Below are 14,471 nucleotides of genomic sequence, written 5' to 3'. Positions count from 1 at the left end.
CGGCTGCCTGGATTTAAATCCCAGCTTGGCCACTCATGAGCTAAATGGCCACAATTTAATTTCTGTGCCTCAGTTTCCTCAGCTGTAAAATGGGCATAATAAAAGTACTTACCTCACAGAGTTGTAGTGAAGTCTCAGTGAGTAAATAAAACATTAGGATAGTGCTAAACTTTTAAACAAAAAATCCTTTTTTTTTTTTTTTTTTGGAATGAAAGGATGTATTGCTAAGGCAAATGTCCAACATCGAAATATCCTAGGAATCCTTTCATTTGCCCAGGAACCTGGCCCAAACTATTGGCCTTCAAAGAGGCATCACCTTTACACTCCCAACTCCAGCCTGCTTATTTTAGGATGCTTTTCTCCCTGCCCTCTGCCTCACCTCGATTTTCCTCCGGTAAATCCTGTTTTCAGGATGGTCCCGAAGAATGGATAGAATGTCACATTTTTCTGATATTAGGTTGAAAGATGTTTCACTCTGGAAGATAGGGAAGGAAGAAATACTGTGACAATTTCAAAAGCAACGGATGGGACTCCGCAAGCTGGTGGCCTCTGAACTGCCAGTTACAGACAACAATGAATGGGACCTTCCTACCTTCTCTTGCTGGGAGTATGTTACCAACATCCTAGACGCCTGTTGGGATCGCCACATTTCTAGGACAGGGATCGTCAGGGTCAGGGCCATCGTGAAGAGATAGCCCTGGTTATAAGGAAACTCATCTTGTTATTGAAGCCTGATTCATTTCACAGAATGTGTACCTCGAACCTAATGAGCCTTCAGGCTTGAGGATAAGGCCCTTTGTCTCCTTCCGTCCCTCCTCTCTCATTCATGCGTTCATTCATTCATTCTTTGATTCATCCAACAATTCCTGAACATCCACATGCCCAGCACTGTGTCACATGCTGGAAATACAGAAGGAGGAACGTCTAGCACTCCCCCACCCACAAGGCTCACAGTCTACAGAGAAAAACAATCAAGATAGGGGGTGATAAGGTCACCAGAAGAGGCCGCACTGTGTGGCACTGGTACACGGAGATGCCAGGGAAGGTGTCAAGAGATTGAGCTCAGGGAGCACAGGGCGGGAGGGCATCTTCATGCACCACCTAGCGGAGAAAGTTTATACTACAACCCAGCTCTAGGTCTAGGTCAATTCCAACCCAGAAGACAAGCCTCCTACAGGCAGGGTCTCTCCAGGCCTGCGAAGAAATTGGCGGGCCGGGAGGAGGCAACTGCAAAAGGAAGCTTCGGGGTGAAGGAAACTGCAGGAGACACCTCGTTCTAGCAGCCAGCTCCCCGTGGGCCTGGTCTCTGCCTTGTGCTATCTTGTCAGCAGGGCTCAAACAAGCGAGAGCTGCATCTCTAGCCTCCAACCCACCCAAAGCCGCTTTGATTGCGGCATGAACATACTGTGAGAGAAATGGTGTTAAAGCCACTTACAGTTTATAGCTTAAAACAAGTGAGGCTGGCTGCTGCACACAACCAGAGGAGACCATTTTTATGCAATAGAGTACTGTGGATGGTCACTGTTAATTGGGATTTTTGTAAATAGAAATCTAGTTTTCCATCCATTTATCACCATCATTGTTGACATGCAGTTGTAACTGGCCTTTTTCATGTCACATTGGCCACAGTGGCCTTCCCTGGTAGCCTCTCAGCCTCATCGCTGACTAGATAATGATCTTAACCCAATACCATCCTGCTCAGATAGGAGTCCTCTGACGCTACAAACCCCTTTCTTCACCTGAAGAAATAGATCTGGATTTTGGATGATTAGCTTTTTCCAAAGCTCAGCACACAGAAGCAGAAAGCTGGACCATGAGATTGGATAATGAGGCCTCAATGACTTTTGTTGCTCCTGCCTCCACATGGGACAGACTGCAAACTTCCATCTGGCCCTGACCCTGCATCCAGTATCAGGTCAGGGGCGAAGCTGGGACTGGGCAGGGGTGTTTTTAGGGGGCCTGGATGACAGCTTGTCATACTGTCTGCCATCTTCCATTCACCAAGGGCCTGGCACAGAGCAGGGGGTGAGATATTCTTCAAACAAATGAATAAAAGCTACCTCCTCCATGAAGCCTCCCTGATCTCCTCACCTCATCTGAGTCGGTCCTGGGCTCTCCCTTGAACTTACACTTTATTCCGTTTCTCCCTTTCTGGTGGCACCAAACATGATCTCCCCCAAACATGGGATTCAGGGCAACTTCCCAGAAGAAAGCTTAAAAACAGAGGATGAATCCATTGTCCTAAAGAACTGGATGGGCTGGCCGGGCGCGGTGGCTCATGCCTGTAATCCCAGCACTTTGGGAGGCTGAGGTGGGTGGGTCACGAGATCAGGAGTTCAAGACCAGCCTGGCTAAGATGGCGAAACCTCGTGTCTACTAAAAATACAAAAAAAATTAGCTGGGTGTGGTGGCACGTGCCTGTAATCCCAGCTATTCAGGAGGCTGAGGTAGAGAATTTCTGAAACCTGGGAGGCAGAGGTTGCAGTGAGGCAAGATCGCACCACTGCACTCCTGGGCAACAGAGCAAGACTCTGTCAAAAAAAAAAAAAAAAAAGAACTGGATGAAGAATGCTTCCGAAAGTGGAAACAGGGCCTGCAAACACTTGGGGGGTTGGAAGAAGGGATTCTGGATTTTGCTTCTAGAAGCTTCCATGCTGTACCCACCCTTGTTTGCTAAATTAATCCAGCCCCAGACTCCTTCCTTCCTTCTGCCCTGACATCATAGTGCGGGCTGGCAAAGCAACAGGAAAACCATCAGGAGGAATCAGGTAACACTTGGGGGCAGGTGCCGAGGGCTTCTGCCTTATCAGCTGCGACCCGTTTCCTCCCCACTAATGGAATCCCACAACACAATGAAAAATGACTGGGTAAGTCACAACAATCCTACCTCTTTCCCATTTTCCTAGCTTCCCTTGCAGCGATGGGCAGTCAGGTAGCTGGGGTTGGCCAGCTGGACCCATGAAAAGTCTGCTGGGGACTTCTGGGGAAGCTTTTGGTTTTGGATAAAAGGAACAGAGATGGGAGTGTTTTACTTCTTCCCGCCGTTAGTGCAGATGCAATGTCTACAGCAGCCACCCTGCGAGTGTGAGGCTGAAAGTCAACACATGGAAGATGATCTGGCGATCTGCTACCCTAGGCCCAAGAGGTATGAGGTGATAACAGGTGCCATTATTGTGCACATACTATGTGCTAGGCTCGGGGAGAGAGGCTGACATGTCCCCATTATCTCACTGAATCCTCACAACTACCTCCTGAGATGGGTATTATGCCCATTCTACTGACAAGGTCACGTGCCCTGTGCTAAGAAGCAATTTTAGGCAGATCTATCTGACTCTGAAGCCCATGGAAATTCTACCATGCCAAACTGCTAGGTAGGCAGAACACAGAGGTCTTGAGGGATCAAGGCTGCTAAACACAAAGGGACATTCCACGCAGGGCAGCCCAGGGCCTTCTTATCAACAGGCCAGGTCCCGACCTCCTGCCCCTGAGGCCTCCCCCAGGAAAGTTCTCCATCCAGCTTCTGATCCTGGGGGCTCAGTGTCCACAACAGAGTTTTCAAGCCCAAGAGATGCTCATCACAGGTGGAACAGGACACGATTTACAGGCAATATCCAGACACGGCGGTAAAATACATCAGTGATATCTGGAAGGAAAGTGATTTGCCTTTCCACTTCCTTCAAGTCTTCTAATTGTGTCAAGGAGAAAGACAGCCTCTAGCATACCTTGAACTCCTTTCTACTTTGCTAGTCTCTCTTCTCCAGATTGGGCAGGCCTCTGACTCGGAGTTTAAAATCATTCCATTTTCATTTGTGTTTTTTCTTTTAACTTAAACCAAGCCAGATTTATTGACTTCAAAGGCAAATTTATAAAAAGTTAACATGTTTTTGTCTATTCTAAATCATGAAAGATTGACATTACTAGCATAATAACAATTGCTAGTTGTACAATTAATTTGGCACTCATAACTGCGTGCTAATACAGCAAATATTCATAGGATTCTGTACGTTTCAGAAAGAAAGCTCGCTCTCTGCTGCCTTGCGTGGATGGTAGGAGGACAAACAGGTAATACTGAAAAGCAAGCGCACCTGCTCTGCACTCATGCACCCTCTGACTTCATTCTAAAGTCTCATTATTTATCTAACAATTTGTTTATACTATATAAAAGTCTTGTTGTTTTTATAGACAGCTGACTTAAAATGGTGGCTTGGGTCTTTTTAAATCATAGATCAAACAGTAGAACAACTATATTTAATACTGCTGGTGTGTGGACTGCCCAAAACCAAAACCAAAATGGCGGAAGGAGGACACAAAATCTGTTACATTTCCTCTGCAGTGTCTGAGAAGGTAATCAACGGAGGAGTGGAATGGATTTAAGCAATTAATCTTCAACATGCAGAGATAAGTACTTCAATGCAGAAAACTGCCATCAACAGTTAAAATGAGGGGGCCTGGCGTGGTGGCTCACGCCTGTAATCCCAGCACTTTGGGAGGCCAAGGCAGACAGGTCACAAGGTCAGGAGATCGAGACCATCCTGGCTAACACGGTGAAACCCCGTCTCTACTAAAAATACAAAAAATTAGCTGGATGTGGTGGCGGGTGCCTGTAGTCCCAGCTACTTGGGAGGCTGAGGCAGGAGAATGGCGTGAACCCAGAAGGTGGAGCTTGCAGTGAGCCGAGATCATGCCACTGCACTCCAGGCTGGGCGACAGAGCGATACTCCATTTCAAAAAACAAACAAACAAACAAACAAAACCAGTTAAAATGAGGAATATTTAAAGGTGGATTAGGAACGAGGGTGGCACCTATGCCAGGAAAGTCAAGTTAGGTTTCCACTTGCTCTATTAACATAAACTTTGCATTTTTTTTTTTTTTTTTTTGAGACAGAGTCTTGCTCTGTCGCCCAGGCTGGAGCGCAGTGACCGGATCTCGGCTCACTGCAAGCTCCGCCTCCCGGGTTTACGCCATTCTCCTGCCTCAGCCTCCCGAGTAGCTGGGACTACAGGCGCCCGCCACCTCGCCCGGCTAGTTTTTTGTATTTTTTAGTAGAGACGGGGTTTCACTATGTTAGCCAGGATGGTCTCGATCTCCTGACCTCGTGATCCGCCCGTCTCGGCCTCCCAAAGTGCTGGGATTACAGGCTTGAGCCACCGCGCCCGGCCAAACTTTGCATTTTTGACAAATCTACTTAAGCTCTTTAAAATAGCCAAGTTAAGGGAAAATATTACATAGGGCCGAGTGCGGTGGCTCACATCTGTAATCCCAGCACTTTGGGAGGTCGGGGCAGGCGGATCACAAGGTCAGGAGTTCAAGATCATCCTGGCCAAAATGGCGAAACCCCATTTCTACTCAAAATTCAAAAATGAGCCAGGCATGGTGGTGGGCACCTGTAGTCCCAGCTACTTGGGAGGCTGAGGTAGGAAAATCACTTGAACCCAGACGGCAGAGGTTGCAGTGAACCGTGACCACCGGACCACTGCACTCCAGCCTGCGCGACAGACTTCATCTCAGAAAAAAAAAAAAAAAAAGAAAAGAAAAGAAAGTACTACATAGCGATTCAGAGCCCTCTCAGCTCCTAAGAGCTGAGCTCACCATACACTCAGGACATGCTGTGGAAACCAGCCTCAGGAAGGTATTTTTTCAGGTTTTGGTCCCCTTCATCCCTGATCCCTATTTCCATTCCTCCATCCCCCCTTGCCTCTATAGGTAGTTTCTATGGCATGTCTTTCTAGATATATTTGTTTTTTATTATGATTATAGTAAAACATACATAGCCTAAACTTTATTATTTTTATCCATTTTTAAGTACACAGTTCATTGGCATTAAGTACATTCACACAAGAGTGCAACCATCGCCACCATCCATCCCCAGAACTTTTAATCTTCCCAAACTGAAACTCCCATACCCATTTTTTTCTTCCACGTACTTATGATGAATCTCTACTCATTAAACACTAACTCCCCATCCCCTTGCCCCCAATCTCTGGCGACCACCTTTCTACTTTTCTGTCTCTAATGAATTTGACTACTCTAGGTACCTCGTATAAATGAAATGCATCTGCCTTTAAAAAAAATACAGACTTGGCCGGGCGCAGTGGCTCAAGCCTGTAATCCCAGCACTTTGGGAGGCCGAGACGGGCGGATCATGAGGTCAGGAGATCGAGACCATCCTGGCTGACACGGTGAAACCCCGTCTCTACTAAAAAATACAAAAAACTAGCCGGGCGAGGTGGCGGGCGCCTGTAGTCCCAGATACTCGGGAGGCTGAGGCAGGAGAATGGCGTGAACCCGGGATGTGGAGCTTGCAGTGAGCCGAGATCTGGCCACTGCACTCCAGCCTGGGCGGCAGAGCGAGACTCCGTCTCAAAAAAAAAAAAAATACAGACTTGTAAGTATGCGTGCCTTTTAAGTTTGCATAATATTAGTCTATAGATATTCTGGAGATTTTTTTCCCTTTACTCCACACTATTTAAGAGCTACCCCTGCTTACAAATGTCTCACGGGTGGGCTACCTCCATCTGCAGGTGCAGGTGATGGAACCTTGGGCTAGCTCCAGGGCCCCAGGGGTCCCAGATGTGCTTATTAGGGGACCTAGGGACAAGTGGATTCTCACTTTGGCCCTTTGAGTCCCCACCTGGCACCTCCAGAATGATCCAACTCCGCCCAAGTTGGTCCCCTGCCACTCCCCACTGGCAGGGCCCTGGCCACACCCCTGGCAAGACCAGAGACTCAAGCTCCTGGGAGAACCCCAGGCACACCCTCGATTTACTAGCCCATAAATCAGGCATGAGGCTTGACCTGGCTGGCTCTCATTTGTAATTGCTTTTTAAACCATGGCGGAAAATTTCCAGGATGTTATGGAGAAAGGACAGGCCACATCTTGACAATGTCCTGTCAGACCTAATTAGGCCACCTAAAAGGACTTTAGCCCTTTAATTGCTGGTTTGCGAGTAGATGCTAATTAATTAAGTCAGATAGCACTGCGGCTTGGAAACAGATTTAGCAGCTTGCGTTGAGGAATATATTTCAAAGTGAGAAAAGGATGTTCTTTAATCACTGCTTTTCCCCAGTAACCCTGGGAACTAGCAGAAAGCGCTAGGACGTGGGCTTGGTGTTCAGACTGGCTTTGAGTCTTTGGTGGGAGACGGTATTACATCTGTCTGCTGGTCCTTCCTCCTACATCCCTGGAACACCGGCTGAGATGAAAGAGCCAGGGTATAAACTCCCACCATGATGCTGGAGAGCTTGCCCTTGATACCCCATCCCTAATCCATGGACCAAGCCCTACCTCCAAATTTAGGGAAAGTACAAGTCCCCACTTTCCTCTGGTTTTCCCTCCCAAGCCTCTGTATATACCTGAAACCTGCCCACATAACCCAAGGACTCCTCAAGCAGCCCGCAGCCATGGGCCCAGCACTGTGGACTGCTCCAGGGGCTGGAGGAAATGTCCCTTCAGATGTGTACTCAGGGGTATGATATATGACATATGTATGCATGCAGTGCTCAACGTTGTTGTTTTTTTGGTTTTGAGATGGGATCTCACTGTGTTGCCCAGGCTGGTCTCAAACTCCTGGGCTCAAGCAATCCTCCCACCTTGGCCTCCCAAAATGCTGGGATTACAGGCATGAGCACCTGGCCTCAGAGGTTTTGTATTGATGAGGTGAGCGATGATAAATGTTTGGAAGCCATGGATTTAGGGGCAGCCAAGTGCCCTGAGTTTCCCGTGGCTGCTGTAACAAATGCGCACAAATGTAGTGTCTCAAAACAACACAAATTTATGATCTGACAGTGCTGGAGGTCACAAATCCGAAAGGAGTGTTGCTGGCCTAAAGCAAGATAGCGACAGAGCTGCTTTCCTTCTGTGGGCTCTAGGGGAGAATCTGTTTTCTTCTTCAGTTTCTAGAGGCTCCCAGGTTTCCTGGCTTACGCACCCGCCCCCCTCCCCCCACATTACTCTGCCTTGCTCTCATAAGGACACTTGTGATTATGTCATTGCGCCCACCTGGATAACTCAGAATCCTTAACTGAATCCCATCTGCCAAGCCCTTCTCGCCACGGTAACATAGTCCCAGGTTGTGGGGATTAGGACGTGGACATCACTGGGACCATTGCTCAGGCTTCTACATGTCCCTTGTCTGCTGCTCCACTAAGAAAACTGACAAGACCCTGCAATGAGGCTTCACCCCCTGGGTCAGTTCTTGGTTGGCTTTGCAGAGCCCCTGACCTGGGCCCTGGCCTTCCCTCTTAGAATATGCCTGAACTCATACAGCATCCTCCCAACAGACCCTCACAGCTTCCTCTCTGGGCCTGACCACTCCCTAGAGCTCTGACTCCACAGCCACTCGCCACTCAGAAGTCTGAGAACATTACTGAATTAGCATGTCCCTGACTGCTCTCCTGCCCACCTCGCCCCCCACCCCCCACAGGCTTCTCCAGCTCCCCAGAATGCCCCTCCATCCAGGCAGAGCTCACGCTGAGACCCAGAGGTGCTTCTCCACTCCTCTCTCCTCAACCTCCCCATTGGTCCAAGCTGCCATCATCTCCCCCCAGGGAGGCTGCACCAACATCTGCCCAAGGACCTCCTGGCTTCCACTCCTGCCCCCATCCCAGTCCATTCTCCACAAGTAGCCGATACAAGCTGCTTAGCCAGCAAGGGCGTGCCTTCCTCCATGCCCTCCAGTGGACTCCCTCACTTAGGCCAAGACTCAATCTTTTGACAATGACCTCCCAGCTCTGACCCCATGTGGCCCTCTCTGTGTTCCTTCACAAGACACACTCATTCTTACCTCAGGGCCTTTGCGCGGCTGCTCCTTCGACCTGGATTCTTCCTCTGCCTTTCCCAAGATGCAGGTGGAGTCACCTCCTCAGAAAGGCCTTCCCTTGCCCCTCCCCATCCCTCTCACCTTTATTTCTTCAGGGCATGATCTAATAGGCTCGCCTGTTTACCCGCGTGCTGCACGGCTCCCTCCACTGCAATGCCAATTCCATGAGCGCAGGGACTTTGTCTGCCTGTCAATGCTGGCTTCTCAGTGCCTGGCACACAGCCATGTTCCAGAAATGTATACTGAGTGTTATGTGTTGAACTGTGTCCCCCCAACCAAAATTCATATGTTGAATTCCTAATCCTTGGTACCTTAGAATGGGATCTTATTTGGAAACAGGGTCATTGCAGATGTAATTAGCTGAGATGAGGTCATGCTGGAGTAGGGTGGGCCTCTAATCCAATACAACTGGTATCCTTATAAAAAGAGGAAATTAGGACACAGACCCGCATACAGGAAGCACACCCCATGAAGATCAGAGTTCTGCAACCACAAGCCAAGGAGCTACCAGAAGCTTGCAGGGAGGCCTGGAACAGAACCTTCCCTAGCGCCTTCAGAGGGAGCATGGCCCTGCTGACACCTTGATCTTCAGCTTCCAGCCTCCAGCACTGTAAGAATCCATTTCTGTTGCTCTACACCACAGTTTGTGGTACTTTGTAATGGCAGCCCGGGAAGCTCACACACTGCATGAATGAATAGACAGATGCATGCACGGGACTAGCCAGGCTCTGACTCCAGCCTGGCTACCTCCAACCCTGTGTCCACTTCATTGTCAGAGAGATCGTCCAAGTCAACCATCTCTCACTTGTCAAAAATATGTTATGGTTTCCCTCTTATTGGTGGAATAAAACCCAAACCCCATAGCACAAGTGAGGCCCTGCACAGAACATCCTGATCCCACCGAATTTTCCAGACTCAATTTCCCTGCCTCCCTCAATCTCCTTGCATCTTCAGAGGCTGTTTACCTTTCCCCATTCTTGACCATGCTTCAAAGCCTGATAGCCCACTTTCCCCCCGCACCCACCAGAAGGAATGTACCCTTCCCAAATCCTTCTTGAACACTCATATACATCCTTCAACTCAGCTCAAAAGACCTCCCCCAGCTCAAAAGACCTCCTCTGCAGAACCTTCCAACACCCCCACTCCCTCAGAGCATATTGACCTCTCACTGTGCTCCCAAAGTCCTTAGGCCTCTTAGGCTATGACCTGTAGCTCAGACACTGCTTGTGTCCAGCTGTCTTGGCCAGCAGGCAGTGAGGTCCTAGAGCGGGCGGGCACCTTGTCTTTCTCATTAGTGTCACAGTGCCCAGCACAGGCCTGACAAAGGCGCCCACTGGGGACCTGTTTGACAAATAACAGAACAAAGCACAATAGGCCCCTGTGGTTTTCCTGCTTATGTCTGATTCATTCATTCGCCAAACATGAAATGCACCTTGAGTGCATGAGACTCCTCGCTATTTGTACTCCCTGCCAGAGGCCTGGTCCTTGTCTCACCCCTATCTTCCCAAGGGGCTTTGTGTCTTCCACGGGGGGCCCTTCCTCAAGCTTAGCCCAGTGATGTAGAAACAGGAAAGCAAAGAAGCTGCTGTATTTTCCAAGGATATTCCTTCTGTCTCACACACACACTCACCACCATCCACACAATGCAGGTTCAACATAAAAACCCACCATGCAGTATAGGGCCCAGTATGGTCCCCACATGCAGTAGGTGCTCAATAAATGCCACGTGAAGGGAAGGGAACAGACAGACCCTGCACTGCCTCCACCCCTGTGATTCCCAGACAGACATCCTATTTTAGTGGGTTAATCACTTCATCCACTGCCAAGGCACTCAAGCCCCCGGTGAGGTGTGAGGGCTTTGGACCCCACCTGCCCTCTAACTTCCAGTCTCCTGAGTTAGGGCACATAGGGGGCAGAGTGAGCGGCCTCACTGCATGGCACAAAGAGCGGCTACCGCCTCTGCTGTGCTCTCAGCTGCCGAGTGGTGGCCAGAGGGCATGCCAGCCTCCAGCTCCCGGGTGGCTAAGCCCATCATTACCCCAGCTCCATCCCTCCCTGGTGGGTGATGCAGAAACACCTGGGCTGCCTTCCAGGAGCAGCTCAACCAGGTAAACCCTTGGGCACCAAGTGGAAGCAGGAAGCTGGTGCTTCCAGATGCCCCAGAGGCCCCCAGCTACGCCCCAAGCTGGCTTGGCAAGGACAGTCCCAGCTCGAGTGCCCTGGCTGCCTATGCCACACCCAGATCATGCCAGGCCATGACCAGGCTTTGACCCATGCCCCAGCCTGGCAGCATCCTGCTGCGGTGACCCATTTTCCTGCCCAGTCATAGGAGAGAGGAGGCTAAGCTTGAAGAACCAGGCATCTGTGCACACCCATTTCCAGGACTCTGTTGTCACAGGAAAAGCTCCAGCTAATCATCTCACATGGTTCTCACAGCAGCCCATTACAGATGTGCAAAACGGTGCTGAGGGGGAGAGTGGACCAACCAAAGCCTCTTTGCTTTCCAGGAGGTGGAAGTGAGACTTGAACCTGGGGCTGTGTGGCCCCAACTCAAGCCACTCAGCCCTCACTCCACAGGCTCCCCCCTGCTCAGGGTTGAAGGGTCTTAGGCAGCCATCCCACCCAGTCCCCTGCAGGATGCCTGACCCCATGGCAACCTGGAAGGTGAGCTGATGTAACACAAAGAGTACTGAACTGAGAGTCCAGAGGCCTGGGTTCAAGTCCCAGGACCACCACTATCAGTACCAGCCCTTCCCTGTCTGACCTCAGTTTCCCCACCTGCCCAAGCCCAGGGTTAGCCTGGCTCAGAGGGTCTCTGGGCCCCGTTCTGTGCAGACAGGACTCTCCATCAGGGATTCCTGAGTATTTTCTTTTCCCCGACCCCTAACTCATGTGCCTCACAACTTAAGGCAACCTCTCCACGTGGGTCCCGACTCCAAAAATGGAGACGGACTAGTCGCCCGCAGGGACAGACGATCTGGTCCCCTGTGCAACTCCTAGATCCCCTCGTGGGGTTGGGGCAGGGGCCAGGAGTGGGTTGGTCTTTGACGGCTGAGCCCTCGGGTGGGAGGGGCCGTGGACTGCTGACTGGGGGGCTACTTAACAAAGAGGAGGCGACCCATAGCGCTGCAGCCTCCCTGTCCCTGCTTCCGTCGAGGGCGCCCACCCAGCGCCGTCGAGGCGGCGACCAGGGCCAACTGGGGCGGACACGCTGGGGGCGGGGACTCGGGGCCGAGCTGGACCTCCTCAGCTGCACGTCCACGGGGGACAGCGGGGCGCGACCTGGCCCCCAGTATCCGTCCGGACTCCGTATTTCAGGGGTTCGGAACGCGGCGGGGGTGGTCTGGGGGCTGAGCCTCGCGTCCAACCCCCGTCCCGCAGGTGCACCCGCTCCGACAGCGACCCCGCCCACCGCGCCCCCTGCCCGCTCCCCGTTCGCGATCCCCCACGATCACTGACCATAGTGACCGGAGCCGCCAGGCCAGGTCCCGCCCCAGCGAGGAGCGATCCGGTGCGGGAGTGCCGCGGGAGGCGCGGGCGGGCTCCGCCGCTGGTTCGGTGGCGGGGACCTCGAGGGCGTGGGGGCGGCGGAGAATACACCCGACCACTCCGCAAACCAAAGGTTAGACCTCCACTGTGTCCCAGGAAGACACACGCCCCGCAATTGACGTCTCAGGCGGGCAATCAGGAGCCGGGATGCAGGACGTCATAGAAAGTGGGTGGGACTTCACGCGCCTTCAGCCTATGCTTTAGGGACCATTTGACAGGATGCCTCCCCTTTTTAAAGACACAGAAAGCTTTTAACTAGCAGAGGAGTTAGCTCAACCCAGAAAGACAGGTCCTCGTTTGCAAAGGCTGAAGGGCTTTTGCGCAAACCTAAAATTGGAGTCTTCTGAAGGATTAGCTGGCCCTCGTTAATTCATAAACAAGGTCACATAAGTATAGTTTGCACAAGATCAGAGGATAGGCGCTTAGGGAACACGTGTCCAATAACATTAAGTATGGCTTCTACATAATATTTTACCCTCTTCTAACTCATGAATCAGTAGGTTGCCACGCACCCAGTTAATGTTTGTTGAATGAATGAATGTCCAGGATCGTTGACTCTGTGGCTCTGGAATTGTAGGGATATCCGTGAACCATGTCTAGATGACTCATCTTGCCTACAAGCTCATTATTAATGGACATCAAAATAGGAATATTTATCATTCAAAGATTCATTCACCAGCCCTTGAGTCCTGGAGGAGCTGCTTTGGGTGTAGTAGGGAGAGTTTGTAGGGAAGGGGGGCTCAGTGCATTGCATGCATCCACTTCACAATATTAATATTTCCAGGAGTGTGTATTGAGCAATTCCCCTTCCTGCTGCTGCCCCGCCCCTCCCCCCCGCCACAACTCTTACTCTGTAAGTCCCAGGCACGAGGCTAGGCTCTGGGCATACAGACATCTGAGTCTTCCAAGCATGTATCATGACCTGGGTAGGGAGTGTGGGGTCAATGGAGGCTCAAGGAGCAGTAACAATAGCATCTAACTTTTTACAGTTATTTATACAGTTATGCAGAACACCTACTATGTATCAGGTGCTATCCTGAACCCTCCACATATACAGAAGTATCTTGCTTAATTTCCTCACAACTGGTTTATGGGGGTAGGTCCTGTTATTATTATCCCTATTTCACAGATGAGGAAACATTACAGAGAGTTTAAGTTCCTTGCGTAAGTCACATAGCACTCAAGTGGGATTCAGTCCCAGGCAGTGTGACTCCAGAGCTGGTTTCCAATTCACTCTGCACGTGACTACAGGGGCTGTGTTACCTGCCCCCACCCCGACCCCCGTTTGTTTTCAGGGGGTTTCTCCTCTTTGTTTTTTACAGCCAAGAAAGCCAGGGAGGTGACAGGAGCAGCCCAGTGCTGCTGAGCTAAGAAGTGGCCTGGCTGGGCTGGACCCCCAGACTTCTGACTCCCCAGCCAGTGCTCATTCCAAGGCATGTTATCTTCCCTCTGCGGAGGAATGACTGAGCCAGGTTCCATGGTATCTGGGTGAGGGACATGGGTGAAGAGTCTCTTCAGCCAAGGTTTTGATGAGCCCTCAAGTTGGGCTGCACTGGGCCCACTCTCAGCCCTTCCTCGGGCCCCAGCAGTTCCCCGGCCAGCATGGAAGTGTGGAAGGAGCACTGGGCTGGAGTCTATGAGGAAGTCTGGGCCCCTGGGCTCTGCCACTCACTGCTGTGTGACCCCAGGCAACGCCCAGACCCTCTCTGGTCTTCTGGTTCCTCACTCAGTGAGAGGGTTGGACAATCTGGGTGGTTAAAAATGTTTTGTTTTGTTTTAGTATTTGTAGTAATGAAGGCTTTAAACACACACATACACACACACAATCTTACAAGAATTACAAGAATCTCAATGTATGCGTAACAAAGTATTTCCACAAATTTAGCTCAATTAGCAGGGAAAATGTAATTTCCTTAGTCTAACTAATCAGGATTCTTTGTAAGCTCTCTAAATCCTGGTAAGAAGAGTAAAAAGTTGCAGAAGGGTTCAGTGGGTTTTCAAGCTGGGTCCGCATTGAAAATGTGGACGGCATCTTTAGGGGCTGCCCATGGCAGGGGATCCATGTGATCTGTCTGGAATGAATTTGCTCCCTTCTTCCTGCA

The 14,471-nt window shown here is 50.6% G+C and overlaps 1 protein-coding gene across 1 annotated transcript in view; it reads right to left on the bottom strand.

Moving 5' to 3' along the window:
* OTUB2 (OTU deubiquitinase, ubiquitin aldehyde binding 2) overlaps positions 1 to 14,471 on the bottom strand; it is a 98,657-nt gene that overhangs the window by 11,004 nt on the left and 73,182 nt on the right. Inside the window, exons 2-3 of the mRNA XM_001095170.5 lie at positions 12,280 to 12,458; positions 380 to 475 (exon numbers count right to left, since the gene is read on the bottom strand). Of these exons, the coding sequence (XP_001095170.1) occupies positions 380 to 475; positions 12,280 to 12,282 (99 nt within the window). The 5' untranslated portion in view covers positions 12,283 to 12,458. The remainder of the gene's footprint in view (positions 1 to 379; positions 476 to 12,279; positions 12,459 to 14,471) is intronic.

The sequence above is a fragment of the Macaca mulatta genome, chromosome 7 (assembly GCF_049350105.2).
Source record: "Macaca mulatta isolate MMU2019108-1 chromosome 7, T2T-MMU8v2.0, whole genome shotgun sequence".
In the NCBI taxonomy this organism is placed as follows: Eukaryota; Metazoa; Chordata; class Mammalia; order Primates; family Cercopithecidae; genus Macaca; species Macaca mulatta.
Note: the sequence above shows the minus strand (reverse complement) of the source record. Positions and strands in the feature narration are given on the sequence as shown.